General features: G+C 43.7%; 2 protein-coding genes across 11 annotated transcripts in view; both read right to left on the bottom strand.

Annotated features, from left to right (window-relative positions):
* Positions 1 to 13,013, bottom strand: part of LOC125946889 (uncharacterized) — a 790,862-nt gene that overhangs the window by 752,157 nt on the left and 25,692 nt on the right. The gene's annotated exons all lie outside the window — the stretch shown is intronic.
* LOC125946888 (uncharacterized) overlaps positions 1 to 13,013 on the bottom strand; it is a 985,317-nt gene that overhangs the window by 540,591 nt on the left and 431,713 nt on the right. For 8 of the 10 annotated variants that reach the window (XM_049671056.1, XM_049671057.1, XM_049671053.1 and 5 more), the window contains one exon: positions 8,851 to 8,949. In XM_049671056.1, the coding sequence (XP_049527013.1) occupies positions 8,851 to 8,949 (99 nt within the window). Of the gene's footprint in view, positions 1 to 5,144; positions 5,457 to 8,850; positions 8,950 to 13,013 lie in introns of those variants that run through there. The other 2 variants (XM_049671051.1, XM_049671054.1) reach the window with 2 other exon arrangements.

Genomic DNA, 13,013 nt, shown 5'->3' on the forward strand with positions numbered 1-13,013 from the left:
ATGTGAAGAAGAATGTGGAGAAGACTGTGAAGAAGAATGTGGAATGTGAGCTTGGATGCTGGCCTGAGCCACCTCGTTGCCGGCGAGACCCTCCAAATCAAGCCTATGCCTTGTGTGGGAGGGTGAGAGAGGGTTAATGAAAGACCATGCCTTAAAACCTTGTCACCTACGAAATTACTGCTGTCTGTTTTTGAGACGCTGACTAATATTTATGAATTTAGAATAGCGAAAGCTAGGGCTATGGCCATTACCCCTGCCTTCTCTGGAGAAGAAGCATGGATATAGGCGGCCGTGTCTAATTGGCCTTGGAAATTGAATACTGAGAGTACATATTTCGAACCAGTGTTACATTCGGCGGCGTCGACGTAGAGCACGTCGGTTAAATTGTAGAATTTTCTGTGTAGGGCCCTGGCACTTTGCCTCCTGTGTGGCATATGATGTATAGGGTGCATGTTTTTAGGGAGTGGTGGTATCTGTGGATACATGTGTAGGTGATGTGCAATGGTGTGTTTGTGATGAATGAGAGAAAGTGGATAAATGCCTAAGGATTTAAAATCTGTCGTTCAGTTCTTGATTTGGAAAGGCAGGCGTACTGGGAGGTGAGATAGGCTTCCACATGCTTGTCGAGCGTGTTGAAGGTACCGGTCTGCATGACCCGCTCTGTGGATGTGCCGCTGTGTGCCGCTTTGTGCATATAGAGCGAACTTATACATTTTCTGACCGAGGCTGCGGACCTTGTCAGTCTCCTTTCTGAGAAGGTGTAAGTATGGGAATGCGCTAAATTACCTCTGTGATGACGAAGCCGTGAATTAGTCTAGGAAGCTCATTTTGTCGCAGACTGCCGTGTCGGTTCGACATGCGGCCTGGGAGTCTGAGAGTGTTGCCATTGGTGGATTCGAGTGTCTTGAGGTTGTGCGTGTTGTGTCGCCCAATTAGTATGCACCACACTTGGTTCAGATCATTCAGGCAAAGATTGGAGACAAAGACGTCGAAGACCACACCTAATATTTCTTGCTCGTAAACCTTTCCGTTCAAGTTGTCCTCAAAACAGCAAGCCCGCAATGATCCTCTCCCCCAGTATGCCACACCACACATTCACCCTCCAGCGAACTTGGTGCATGTGCTTGAGCAGCCAGTGTCGATTACCTTGCGACAAATAATGCGCGTTGTGAATATTCACAACGCCATTGCGGCAAAAGCGAGCTTCATCTGTCCATATTATTCTGTGCAAATTAAGAAGTCCTTTTCTTCAATTGTCAAAGGCCCCAATAGCATATAGAAGTCAACGTGCCTTTCAAAGTCTGCCTCACTTAGGTCCTGGTAATGGTAAAGATGATATAGGGATGGAACTTATGCTTTCTTAGCACATTTGCCACTGTTCCAATGCTGCGACCACGCTGATCGGCAGTCTGTCGGATGCTGAGTTCTGGAATCGACGTTACGCACGCGACAACGTCAATTTCAAAGTCTTCATCAACGATTACTTCTTGGTCTGTCTCGGACGATGGACTAACCCTGTTGTGCAAAAGTGCCGAAACACGTTTATGAAGGTATGCCTACTTTTAAGGGGACGGTGAGAGTCGTTAGCCGCGTACCGCCACATTGCCAATGAAGCGTTGTCATTCAACTCAGCCATTGAGAGTAACACGTCTACTTTTTATTCGGTAGAATACCTCGTCCCGCCTCAAGCAGCCATATCAGCACGAAAGGACTCGGCGTGGATATTCTTGGACATCCTTCAGTACAGCCGCGCCACTATTCCAGAAACACTCTAGTAGCTAACGAGTTCACAAGATCATGTCCCGGTGCGATCTCAAGTAATACAAAAATGTGCCAAAAAATTATATCCCGTGTTCACGTTTAACATGGTCATGCGTGTTGCGTACGGTACACCACGCTGTCATGTCTTGATTTAGCCAACCGAGAGGGGAAGGGGAACAGTTATCATATTTGCCTATGCCTCCGCCCTGCTGTCAGACTAAACGCCGCAGGCAACAGCCGCGTCACATCAGGCAGGAGCTTTGCGCCGATCCTCACTCTCTTCCATGCGTAAATATGCAAACGACAATTAAAATTTCGAGTCCGATATCGCGGAGTACAGACATGCTACAAGCGTTCTTCCAAGTGAGAGTGTGTAAAAACACACATGCCTCTAACATTTAAATACAAACGTGTGCACACACTGCAGTCAAAAAGGTTAATTATGCAATTAACCTTAAATTATTCAATTAATTGGGACGCCGACAGCGATAATTGTCATCTCACTTCGTGCCCCCCCCCCCCTTGCCACATAACCTATTCGCACATGTGGCCTTCGCGTGCCTCCCAGTGCCTCATTTTAAGAAAACCATAAAGCTTAATTTTTAACACCCGGTATACCGGCCGCTTCTTGCCCAAATGTGTGTATGTGCCATAGTGTAGGAATCATCGTCGTAATAGACACGTGGCGTCCCCCTGAAATTGTTAGGTGCTCTTGGGACGGGAGAAGCGTAGGGGGGGGGGGGGGGAGCGGATATCTTATTGTTCCGTGCGATGACGTACGATTCGATATGTATTTATTGATAGACCTGCACGGCATAACGAAACCTCTTCATCATCATCATCATCATTATTATTATTATCATCATCATCATCAGCCTATATTTATGTCCACTGCAAGTCGAAGGCCTCTTCCTCTGATCTCCAATTACCCCTGTCTTGCGCTAGCTGATTCCAAATTGCGCCTGCAAATTTCGTAACTTCATCATCCCACCTAGTTTTCGACCGTCCTCGACAGCGCTTCCGTTCTCTTGGTAGCCATTCTGTAACTCGAACGGTCCACCGGTTATCCATCCTACGTATTACATGGCCTGCCCAGCTCCATTCTCCCCGCTTAATGTCAACTCGAATATCGGCTAATCCCGTTTGCTGTCTGATCCACACCGCTCTCTTCCTCTCTCTTAACATTAGGCCTAACGTTTTCCGTTCCATCGCTCTTTGTGCGGTCCTTGACTTGTTCACGAGCTTCTTTGTTAACCTCCAAGTTTCTGCCTCATATGTTAGCACCGGTAGAATGCAATGATGGTACACTTCATTTCAATGACAGTGGTAAGCTCCCAGTCAGGATTTGGCAATGCCTGCCTTATGCACTCCGACTCATTTTATTCTTCTGTAAATTTCTTTCTCAAGATCAGGGTCCCTTATGAGTAATTGACCTAGATAAACGTACTCCTTTACAGACTCTACAGGCTGACTGGCGATCCTGAATGTTTGTTCTCTTGCCAGGCTTCTGAACATTGTTTGTCTTCTGCATATTCATCTTGAACCCAACTCTTACACTTTCTCTGTTAAGGTCCTCAATCCGAGAAAGTGTAAAAGGAAACCTCTTATGAAAGACAAAAATGGAGAAAAAAAAGCCTCAAAATCGCCTATCACTCAGACTATTACGCACTTAAAGGACCTTTAAAATCAAACTGAATGTCAGCCAGACTGGTATACACTTTTCATTACGTCCTTAGTTTCTGATTTCAGGTTTTGGTTGTCTGGGAAGGTGTTGCTTTCTATGACATTTTATTTTTATTTACTGCTCGTTGACGTGTCATCAGTTATGAGCATATGGTGCTCTTACAAGTGTAAATAGCTCCTGTACATACATAATGTCATAAATCATCTCATTCATTGTAAGAAATGGCATGCAAAAGATATGGTTGTGGCCTAAATAATAAGGGATCGCATTTCTACGTTGGGGGACGAGGTTCAAAACCCGCCGCAGGACGCACTTACTTTTTTACGTGAATGCGAATCTGCATTGTAGGGACTCGACCAGCAACCTAGCGAATGATAGGCTCAGTAGAAACCATAGAATGGTAGTCGAAGGAAGTTTCGCTTTCATATGCGTGTGCGTCTCAATGGTTAGACCATCGGTCTGCTCTGTGGGGTGCTGAGCTTCGATACCTGCATTAGACATGCCATTCAATTTTTCTAGCACAAATTATTCGGCCATAAATGCCTCACTTAAAAAGAAACGAGACACAGATCTACCTGAAATCAAACGTTCATTTCCCACGTGGAGTGTACGTGGAGCCACGTGGAGTGTACGCAAAAAAGACAATTTGATGTCCCAGGCATATTTTTCCTTGCTAGAGGTGACGCATGTCTCCATCCGTATAGAGCATAAAATTCATCACGGGAGCGCTATTAGCAGCAGTTACTGGGGTTTTGAGGTTACCGATTGAAGTGTAGCACCAACATGACAGATAGACACGACGTAGCCAAAAGACATTTATTCCAGATCTATACGACATGTACTTTTATTGTGGCACCAAGTAACAACTGGCACCAAGTACTGTAGTTCAGCCATAGCGTTCACTGCCGCTGACGAGATGATTACAAAGCGATCCGTTTAATAAATGCACCTGTTTTCTGATGTCCACAAGATTAAAGAAAAACAAGAAACTTGAGTTGACGTCAGAGGGGTAAGCTATACATATACCTGACAATGGAATAAAACATGGGAGTGGTAGTTGCAAATTTTTATAAATCAACCTTGTGATATGTATCAATCTCAAGATAGTCGGCTGCTCTTTTTCTTTGAATTGCGTATTATTTATATTTGTGCTTTGAATTATTCACGTCGTCCTTATAAATCTTGTATTGAACATTTATTTGTGTTTAGTTTGTTCAGGAAGCTGTTTAACAAATAACAATATGTAAAATATTGCACATTCGCGGTTACAACGGCGTTTTGTTTCCATTCATGTATCTGTCACTTCTTCTGCATCTTTCTATACCGAGTAAATCCACTGACCTTCCAAAACTGCTTTATAATTCTTGTAGTGCACCATCTTTTGCAATGCTTCGTTGTCCTTGTTACTAATTGCGGTCGTGAGAACCTAATCTATAATGTGTGTTGCTTTCGTTCGAGACAGGCGCGACGAATTGCTTTCATTAACTTTCATTCCTGGGCAATTGATGTTTTAAAAGGCGCAAAGTGTTGTTGCATGATTGCGGGGATGCTAATAGTTACGTCAGTACACGGTTGATGTCTCTGCCACGTTCGCGGGACCAGATGCAGGGAGATGTGAAACTGTGAGGAGCAATAAAATTGAGAGAGATGCAACGGGGCATTGTTTGCTATAGTATGTGTTTATTGCAGAATTCATGCTTGTAGAACATCAGCAAATATTGTCGAGTAAGAAATATAGGTTGTGCTTTTATGCATCTGTTATCAGAAAGCAGACAAGTTGCACTTTGTCAATTAGGGTTAAGGAAAGCACGGTCTTGTGGGTTTATGTTGAACAAAACTCACACTGCGTGCGTCTTTCTTGCAATCTACGTGGTAAGTATCTTCTTGCACAAGCCGTTATAATAGGTCGTGATGACATTTCCGTTCGGTACACGTTCAGCGTAAGCTTTAAGGCACTCTTTATATGGGCTCACAGCAGACGAATTCCACAGGCGCAGTTCATAGTATTCACCTACACCAGAAAAGAAAATCATCTGCAAATCCGCATAGTTTATGAAGTTTACGTCTTGTGCGACAGCAGCGAAATTAGTTCCTGAAACAGAGAAGCTACCCGGGTCGCTATCATTGCAGCAAAGAAAAACAAATGAAATACAAAAGTGCAATCAATTGCAAATTAGACCTTCCAAATGTGACGTATACCAAGAAGAGAACCAGGGTAACAGGACAAAGCTGTGAAAATGAGAGCTTGACTAAGCTTCGGCGTGTTCTCATCGTAGAAGTAAAATGTTTCTCAGGGTATAGTAAGAAAGATTATTGTTGCAAGCCCATAAAGTGGAACTACCGGCCAATTCGCGAGGGCACGTTGCCGGACGAGTTGGTTTGGATTCATAATATACACGGAGCAGCACAACAAGACAGGGACCAAGTTAAGAAGACACATACACAGCGCTAACTTTCACGTGATTTTATTTGATCCCACGTGTTATTTATACAATCGCAGATCGATAATAAAACCAAGAAGACACACGTATAAAGATACAGTGCAGAGCCCACACATGTCACCACTGTGATCACATCGCACCTGGTCATCTCTAGGCGAAGATTCTATAGAAGCATCTTTTCATTCTCCGATAAGGTCAAAGGTGCATAGCTCAAACATTTCTCTTTCGTTTGTTCGATTTGTTCGTTTGATTCGTTTGTTCGAATGGCCATGTTTGCAAAGACTGGGACGCAACCGCAATTCCGGCAGTGGATTCCTAGATGGCCTGATAACGCTTGTTTTATGTTGTACTGGTGCTCGTTAAGTATCGCGTTAAAGTACGGGCCTGTTTGACCTCTGTACAATCGCTTACATGACCAAGGTACAGAATATATAACGCCTTGATGCAATGCACGTGCTATTCACGATGCTTTATGGCACAATCGGGCGTTCTCTCTTCTGTCCGCATTAATCTTTTTGCACAGCCCTGGCAAGCGTTCGGGAAGGAAAAAAAATCTACGTCCACACCGGACTTTCTCGCTACCCTTCGCCCTGCGTAGGTGTCTTCTTATTATTTGTCCCTGTCGCGTTGCACTGTTCTGTTTCTATTAGGGAACCAGCTAATGATGACATTTATTTTGACTAAGTTCTTAAATACTTCAGGTTATCATTACCAATGTTCTAGCGTGCTATTATACCCAAAAAGGCGGGTTCGGTCCAGTAGCAGCGCCTGCGTCTTGTATAAGTCTAATTGCCTTAAAAGCAGGGTATATTAGAGAATACTAGAAAATAAAAGCTAGAACACTGTGTAATAAAGCGTACCATGCAGCATCCTGACAAAAACACATTTTGCATAGGAAAAAGTTTATGAATGTTTGATTACATTAAATAACTGGAGAACTACTGCAAGTTGAGCAAGTCGTTACCGATCCTTTGTAAGCGATGCGCAAACATCTAGCACCGATCAAACAACACTGCGTTCTTGTAGTTCGCATGCCTCATCTCCTTGCGCATTCTTAAGGGTAAACATTTCATCGTTTCGCCAATGTGTAACATTACAATAAATAAAGCGGACATAGACGTTAAATATGCATTTTACAATATGAAAGAGCTGTCTTCTGTAACCACATTCTACTTTTAGCATCACAGTAATGTGGTTCGAACAATCGCGGCCAATGCAGTCACACAATGTAAAGATGAAAACCACTGTATATGTTTCATAAATAAAGGTACACCACAATTATGGATATCCTCAAGGAACAGAACTAACATTATGGTGCCTTGTGGGTGTCCATAAAAATGACTCAGATTTCCCAACAGAAAGAGAATAACTAAATAATACATCGGTGTTAGATTTTTCAGACGTAATAAATATCTCGATCGGAATAGCCGTATTCATTCAGTCATGTTTGACCGTGTCAAGTGAAATTCTATTTGACGGGAGTCGTGCTATTGGTGCTATGGAAGTGCGAACATTGGTGCCTATAGGAGTTCTGGTTAATAATATAAAATTTTAAGCTGCAGACAGGATAAGATTATTTTTACGTACTCTGCATTTTGTGCTACCAATCTCATTTTCTATAAAATTCTACTGAACGCTGAAAGGTATAAGTACCACCTCCCAAAAAAGCTAGAATAACGGCGTGCCTGTTAAAGACACCCACATAACCGTCACTCGGGAATAAATGTGTCATAATCTGGAGATACATAGTAGATGTTTTTCTGAAGACACAGCGCTTGCAGAAACAATATGTCCATTGCTTGATCATTGCGTTCATACAGTCATCACGGTGCTGAAGTTGGATCATTCTAATGGCCATTCAGTGAATTTTACTCAGATAGGAATTTTAGGACACTCAGGTCAATTTTTCGTCAATATTATCGCCGTGGGCGTCTGTGTTAGGTTCTGTATGAATACGGTGACATCCTAACCCACCCCTCGAGCGGTATTCTGAAGGTGAGAGGGAAAGCGGACGAGTGTGAACAGTGATGGATGGTTTTTTAGTGAGCCTCCTCTTTCCGCTTGCACTTAGTTGAGCGCGGTAACGGTATCAAGCGAGTGCTAAGAGGGGGGACTGGAAAAGTGCGATAGGTGAGAGGGCGTCTCCACTTCTAGCCCGGCCGTTGCTGCCCGTTGCGTTGCAAAACACTGCTCCACTCTATAAAGGTTATGAGTGGAAGCTTCAAAATCTCGGGGATTGGAGATGGCTGGTGGCTTCGTGTATGCTATGCTCTCGCGTTACCATGCTTAGAGAGAGGTCATGCTTAGAGAGAGGCATGCTTACCATGCTTAGTTAGAGGTCGCGTTACCATGCTTCAGATACTCGTTGAAGCGCTCGCTCGCCGCTGCAGGCGCTCTTCTACATGCCAGCGCTGTTACAGTAAGTGTCCGCGGCAATCGAGTGACATCTGTTCATGTTTGCCATGATGTACATGACACAGCGCTCGTTCCTTCATTGGTTAAGCGAATGTTTACTACAGTTCACATGGCCTTTAGAACTACTAAGCTTATTTGTGTATTTGTGTGGACTTTGCTACTGTTATCAATGCTTCACCTTTCGTGAAAAACTGCTACTTTTTATCAGGCGACTTGCAAAGATGCAGTAAAGCAACAAATTTGTGATCGCTAATAAACATGCACTTCATACTTTCCTGCGGTGGTTGACTATGGTAAATCCCACTAATACATAAAGGCTGCAAAAATTACCTTCTTTGGGGACTTTCATGTGGTCATCACGTTTTTGTGCTGGCAAAAGATGCGTGCGACTGGATGTGGCTTGTACAATAATGGTATGAGTGCTTCGCGGAATGTATTTGATGTTCAAATATATCTACATTGATAGCAGGTTAATGTTTCTGTGACGAGTTCAATCGTGTAACTACCTTGTTTCATTTCTAGTGTCGTTAATTGAAAAACATTCCTTACTTGTTATATGAAGTCTGCGAATCAGGCTTCTTACGTTAAAAATACCACACTCATTTCCAATGCTCTGGTAGAGTAGACGCTCTTCAAACATATTCTCACCTTTATAAAAGAAGCAAAATGCATAGAGACGTTATTCAAATGTGTTTTGTTCGCAAAATGATAAATTTCTCTAATGCTTAACGTACTATTTCAAAATACTATTGACAATTTATTTTATTTCTGCATGCTCTGAGGTTGCTAAAGCTTCATACTTTATACTTCACTAACCTTTTATACCGAAATCACAGGTTCCCTCTAAAGCTACGTGATGTGTTAATGGGACCAATATTACCTTTACTGGCATAATCTAACTGTTCACTTAATACCATCTGCTTCAGTGATGACAATCTCTCATCAATATAATAATCAGGATTTCAATGCCAATTATGCTATTTACAAGATTTTCAACAATGGCAGTGTCAACAGTACTTATTTTTTGAACGTTCTACCTTGAGTGGAATTCTCGATAAACAACTTTAATTGTCAAGTCAGGGGTCAGACGCCATGGTTGCTTTGAGTCTTGGGCGTTGCGCTGCTAGGCACGAGGTCGCGGGATCGAATCCCGGCAACGACGGCCACATTTCGATGAAAGCGAAATGCAAGAACGCCCCCTGTACCATGCATTGAGTGCACGCTCAAGAACCCCATGAAGTCAAAAATAATCGAGCGTCCCCCACCACGGCTTGCTTCATAATCAGATCGTGCTTTGGGCACGTAAATTCTCAGCATTTATTTCTAAAAGTTTAGGGCACCGATACCCTTCGCGGGTTTGCAGCTGTTAGCGAGCCTATAACAAGTCGGTTTTATAACTTATCAGAAGCCATTATTTACGCACACTTGTGCTTGGTATGCCGCATCATTTTGCAGCTCGAAAGCCGAAGCTCAGTGCTGGAGGGACGCAGCTGAAAGCAGCTAGCTCAAAGCGGAGGGTTATTCTGTCAAAAGCGTCTCTCGCTTCCGTCGCCTACTGCGTAGAAGTCATCGTCTGCTGCACTAGCCAATAGGGAGTTTTAGTACAGCGGAAAACAGCAAACGCAAGGATTTAGCGTTAGCGTTGCGTGCTGCAAACTGTGCAAACAGAACGTAAACGTAGCCAGAAGTCTTACGTACATACGCTATTTCCGGAATATAGAGTTCAACGCTAACGCACGCAAGGCATTTCATACGTAGGGCAAGATGGCGGCGCCTGTTGAAGGGAGAGCCGTCCACTTCGGATCTATCGAGTCGTCGGCCTGCACTATTAGGCTCATTCGTTCCGCACTAATGCTCGTGTTTGCTTTAGATTTGTGTGATGATGCTTCGACAGCGGCGCACAGGTGACAAATAGGCGTTGTTTTCAATATACGTTCTCGATTAGCGGCGGAGTAGGCTTAACGAGAGAGTTTGCTCATGTATGCTCATGTTTGCTGTGTCCGCCTCGAGATGGCGTCCAAGTGTATTTGCGTTAGCGTTAGCGTTTTGCTCCGTTCCGCTATTCTAAAACACTACCTTGTACCGCGCAGTGCAGCCTTTCTTTGCGTTAGCGTTGCGTCGCACGCTAACGTTTTGCGATATACTAAAACACCCTAATTTGTGAGTCCCGGAGAAACGGAATCAGTCATCACATATTGGCGCCCACGCGGTTGTTTTCTGTGACAACATATGTGACCGACCAGTGGAGATGAGGCGCAAGTTGTGGGCCGCGTTATTGCTATCTCTTGAAACGCAAGTGACTCAGCCGGACTCGGCTGGCTGAGAAGATGACGAATATCGCCAATAGCGTTCCGCGCACCATACATATCCGCTTGCGCTACGCAAGCGCCGCCATTGCCACTCTTGTTCAATTTGCTGCTTACTCAAACCACGTTAGGAAACTTAAAGGTGCCGCCTTGCGTACATTTCTTTTTATAAATTAAAAAGCCGTCGTTGTCATTAGATCTGATGATGTGAAAAGTCATTATACTTGATTACATCACGAACACAGCAGCGAAAAGTGCAAAAGTCGCAGAAGATTTATAATGTTTACCCAAAACTATTTCAAATAATCGCATTTTTTAAATGATGGCCCAACACCATCCAAGAGCGATGCAAATACTATGAGCACGCAGTATGAACAAAACGTTTTCATGGCCTCGAACGACGGGGTAAATTCGGTGATACGCACGCCTCTCCTCCGCCATTGTATATGGTCGTTCATAAGCGTAATTTGTCACACCACATATTATGGCGGAAAAGCTGTGCCATGGCGCCCCAGCGCAACGTCAAAGTGACGTTTACGAAACGGTTCTTCCTGTGGCGGTTCTCACGGGGCATTCCTTCAGTATATCAGCAAGATGACATGGCGGCTATTTTGGACAACCACCTCATATTGGCGAAATTGCTCATGGATTACTCGGGCTTCTGCACGTTACCGTCCCCTTCCTTTTAAACCGTTAAAGTCGCAATATAGGTGCCAAGGGCCAGAAAAAAGTATTAGTCAAAAAAAGTGGCAGCCCCACATCAAGTTCCGTCATTTTGATGAAAACGGAAAATCTCATTTTGCAAAACTGCCGTTTCCCGGCACAATTTTTAACGCTCGCTACCTCTCGACAGCCATTCAGATAGTCAACATGGCGGATAATCGCAGCAGTGCAGCTGCCATCCATGTGTGTCGAGAATAGAGCCCTATGAAAGGTGTATTAACAGCGCGGCGGCGCCAGCTATAGAGTGCCTCCGCAGCTCGCTTTAGCTTTTAGTGGTCATCCGGTAGATGGCGCGAGTAGTTCACGGCCCGCGAGTAGCTCGTTTTCTCTTTGAGCTGATGGGAAAATGAGAGCACACTTTTGTTTTGCACGCACTTTCACAGTATTTTTGTCGAGCGTGTTGATGCATAATAGAAAAAAATATTTGTCTCGCATTGTACTACGAGGTACTCGTAGTGCAAGGTAATATTCTATGATATTTTTGTATTTGTACATTCCTCGTCCCCGAACGACTTTCACTGGGAAATCCTTGCCTAATAAAAACAATTCAAGCACCAGATCCTGTGCTATGCAAGGACAATGCGGTATAATATGGTGTGGTAAGACGTGTGCTTCATGATCTCTCACATTCTTGATTACTTATCGGTTGAACGCAGACCAAAAAAGCCGGCAGATCCCACGCCCTGTGAGAATCGATGTTATGCGAAGCAGTGTGCGGGGAGCCTACCAAGTTAACGAAATGACCATGAGAGCACCAACACGTAGGCGGCTCTTCTATGACCTTGTGGACATGCATGTCATGACATTCATGCCATGATTCCTCAGGAGTCCCTTTAGCTACTTCCAAGAGACGTTTCCTGACTATGACCTCGACCATCAACCTTTAGCCTTTTCATTCACTTAATACCACATCCGAACCCATTCCATTGGTCGTGAGTGTTAATCATTTTTTCTCTGAGTCATTGTCATATTTGCTGAGTCATGGTCACGAATATGACTTCTACCACAATCCTTTAGTGCTTCCTTCACTTAGCACCCACGTCAGAACCCATTTCAGTGGCTTTTGAGCGTTAATATTTTTTTCGCTGAGTCATTGTGATTTTTTAGTCATGCTCATGACTATGACTTCTACCACCATCCTTTAGTGTTTTCTTCACATAGTACGGAAGTCAAAACCCATTTTAGTGGCTTTTTAATGTAATTTTTTTTCGCTGAGTCATTGTAATTTTCGATCAGTGAGCATCATGACTATAATTTCGATCATCATCTTTTAGTGTTTCATGCACTTAGTGCCCACGTCCGAGCACATTCCAGTGGTTTTTGAGCGTTAATCTTTTTTCGCGGAGTCACTGTCCTTTTTGATTAGTCATGGTCATGCCTATGACTTCTACCATCATCCTTTAGTGTTCCCTTCACTTAGTACTCACGTCCGAACTCGTTCCAGTTTTTAAGTGTTAATATTTTTTCACTGTGTCATTATCATTTTTGCTGAGTCATGGTCATGACTAGGACTTCAACCGTCATCCTTTATTGTTTCCTTCTCTTAGTACCCACGTCCGAACCCGTTCCAGTTTTTGAGTGTTCATATTTTTTCACTGAGTCAATGACATTTTTGCTGAGTCATGGTCACGACTATGGCTTCTACCAGCATCCTTTAGTGTATCCTTCACTTTGTACCTACGT

Source organism: Dermacentor silvarum, chromosome 7 (genome assembly GCF_013339745.2).
Source record: "Dermacentor silvarum isolate Dsil-2018 chromosome 7, BIME_Dsil_1.4, whole genome shotgun sequence".
NCBI classification, from domain to species: Eukaryota; Metazoa; Arthropoda; class Arachnida; order Ixodida; family Ixodidae; genus Dermacentor; species Dermacentor silvarum.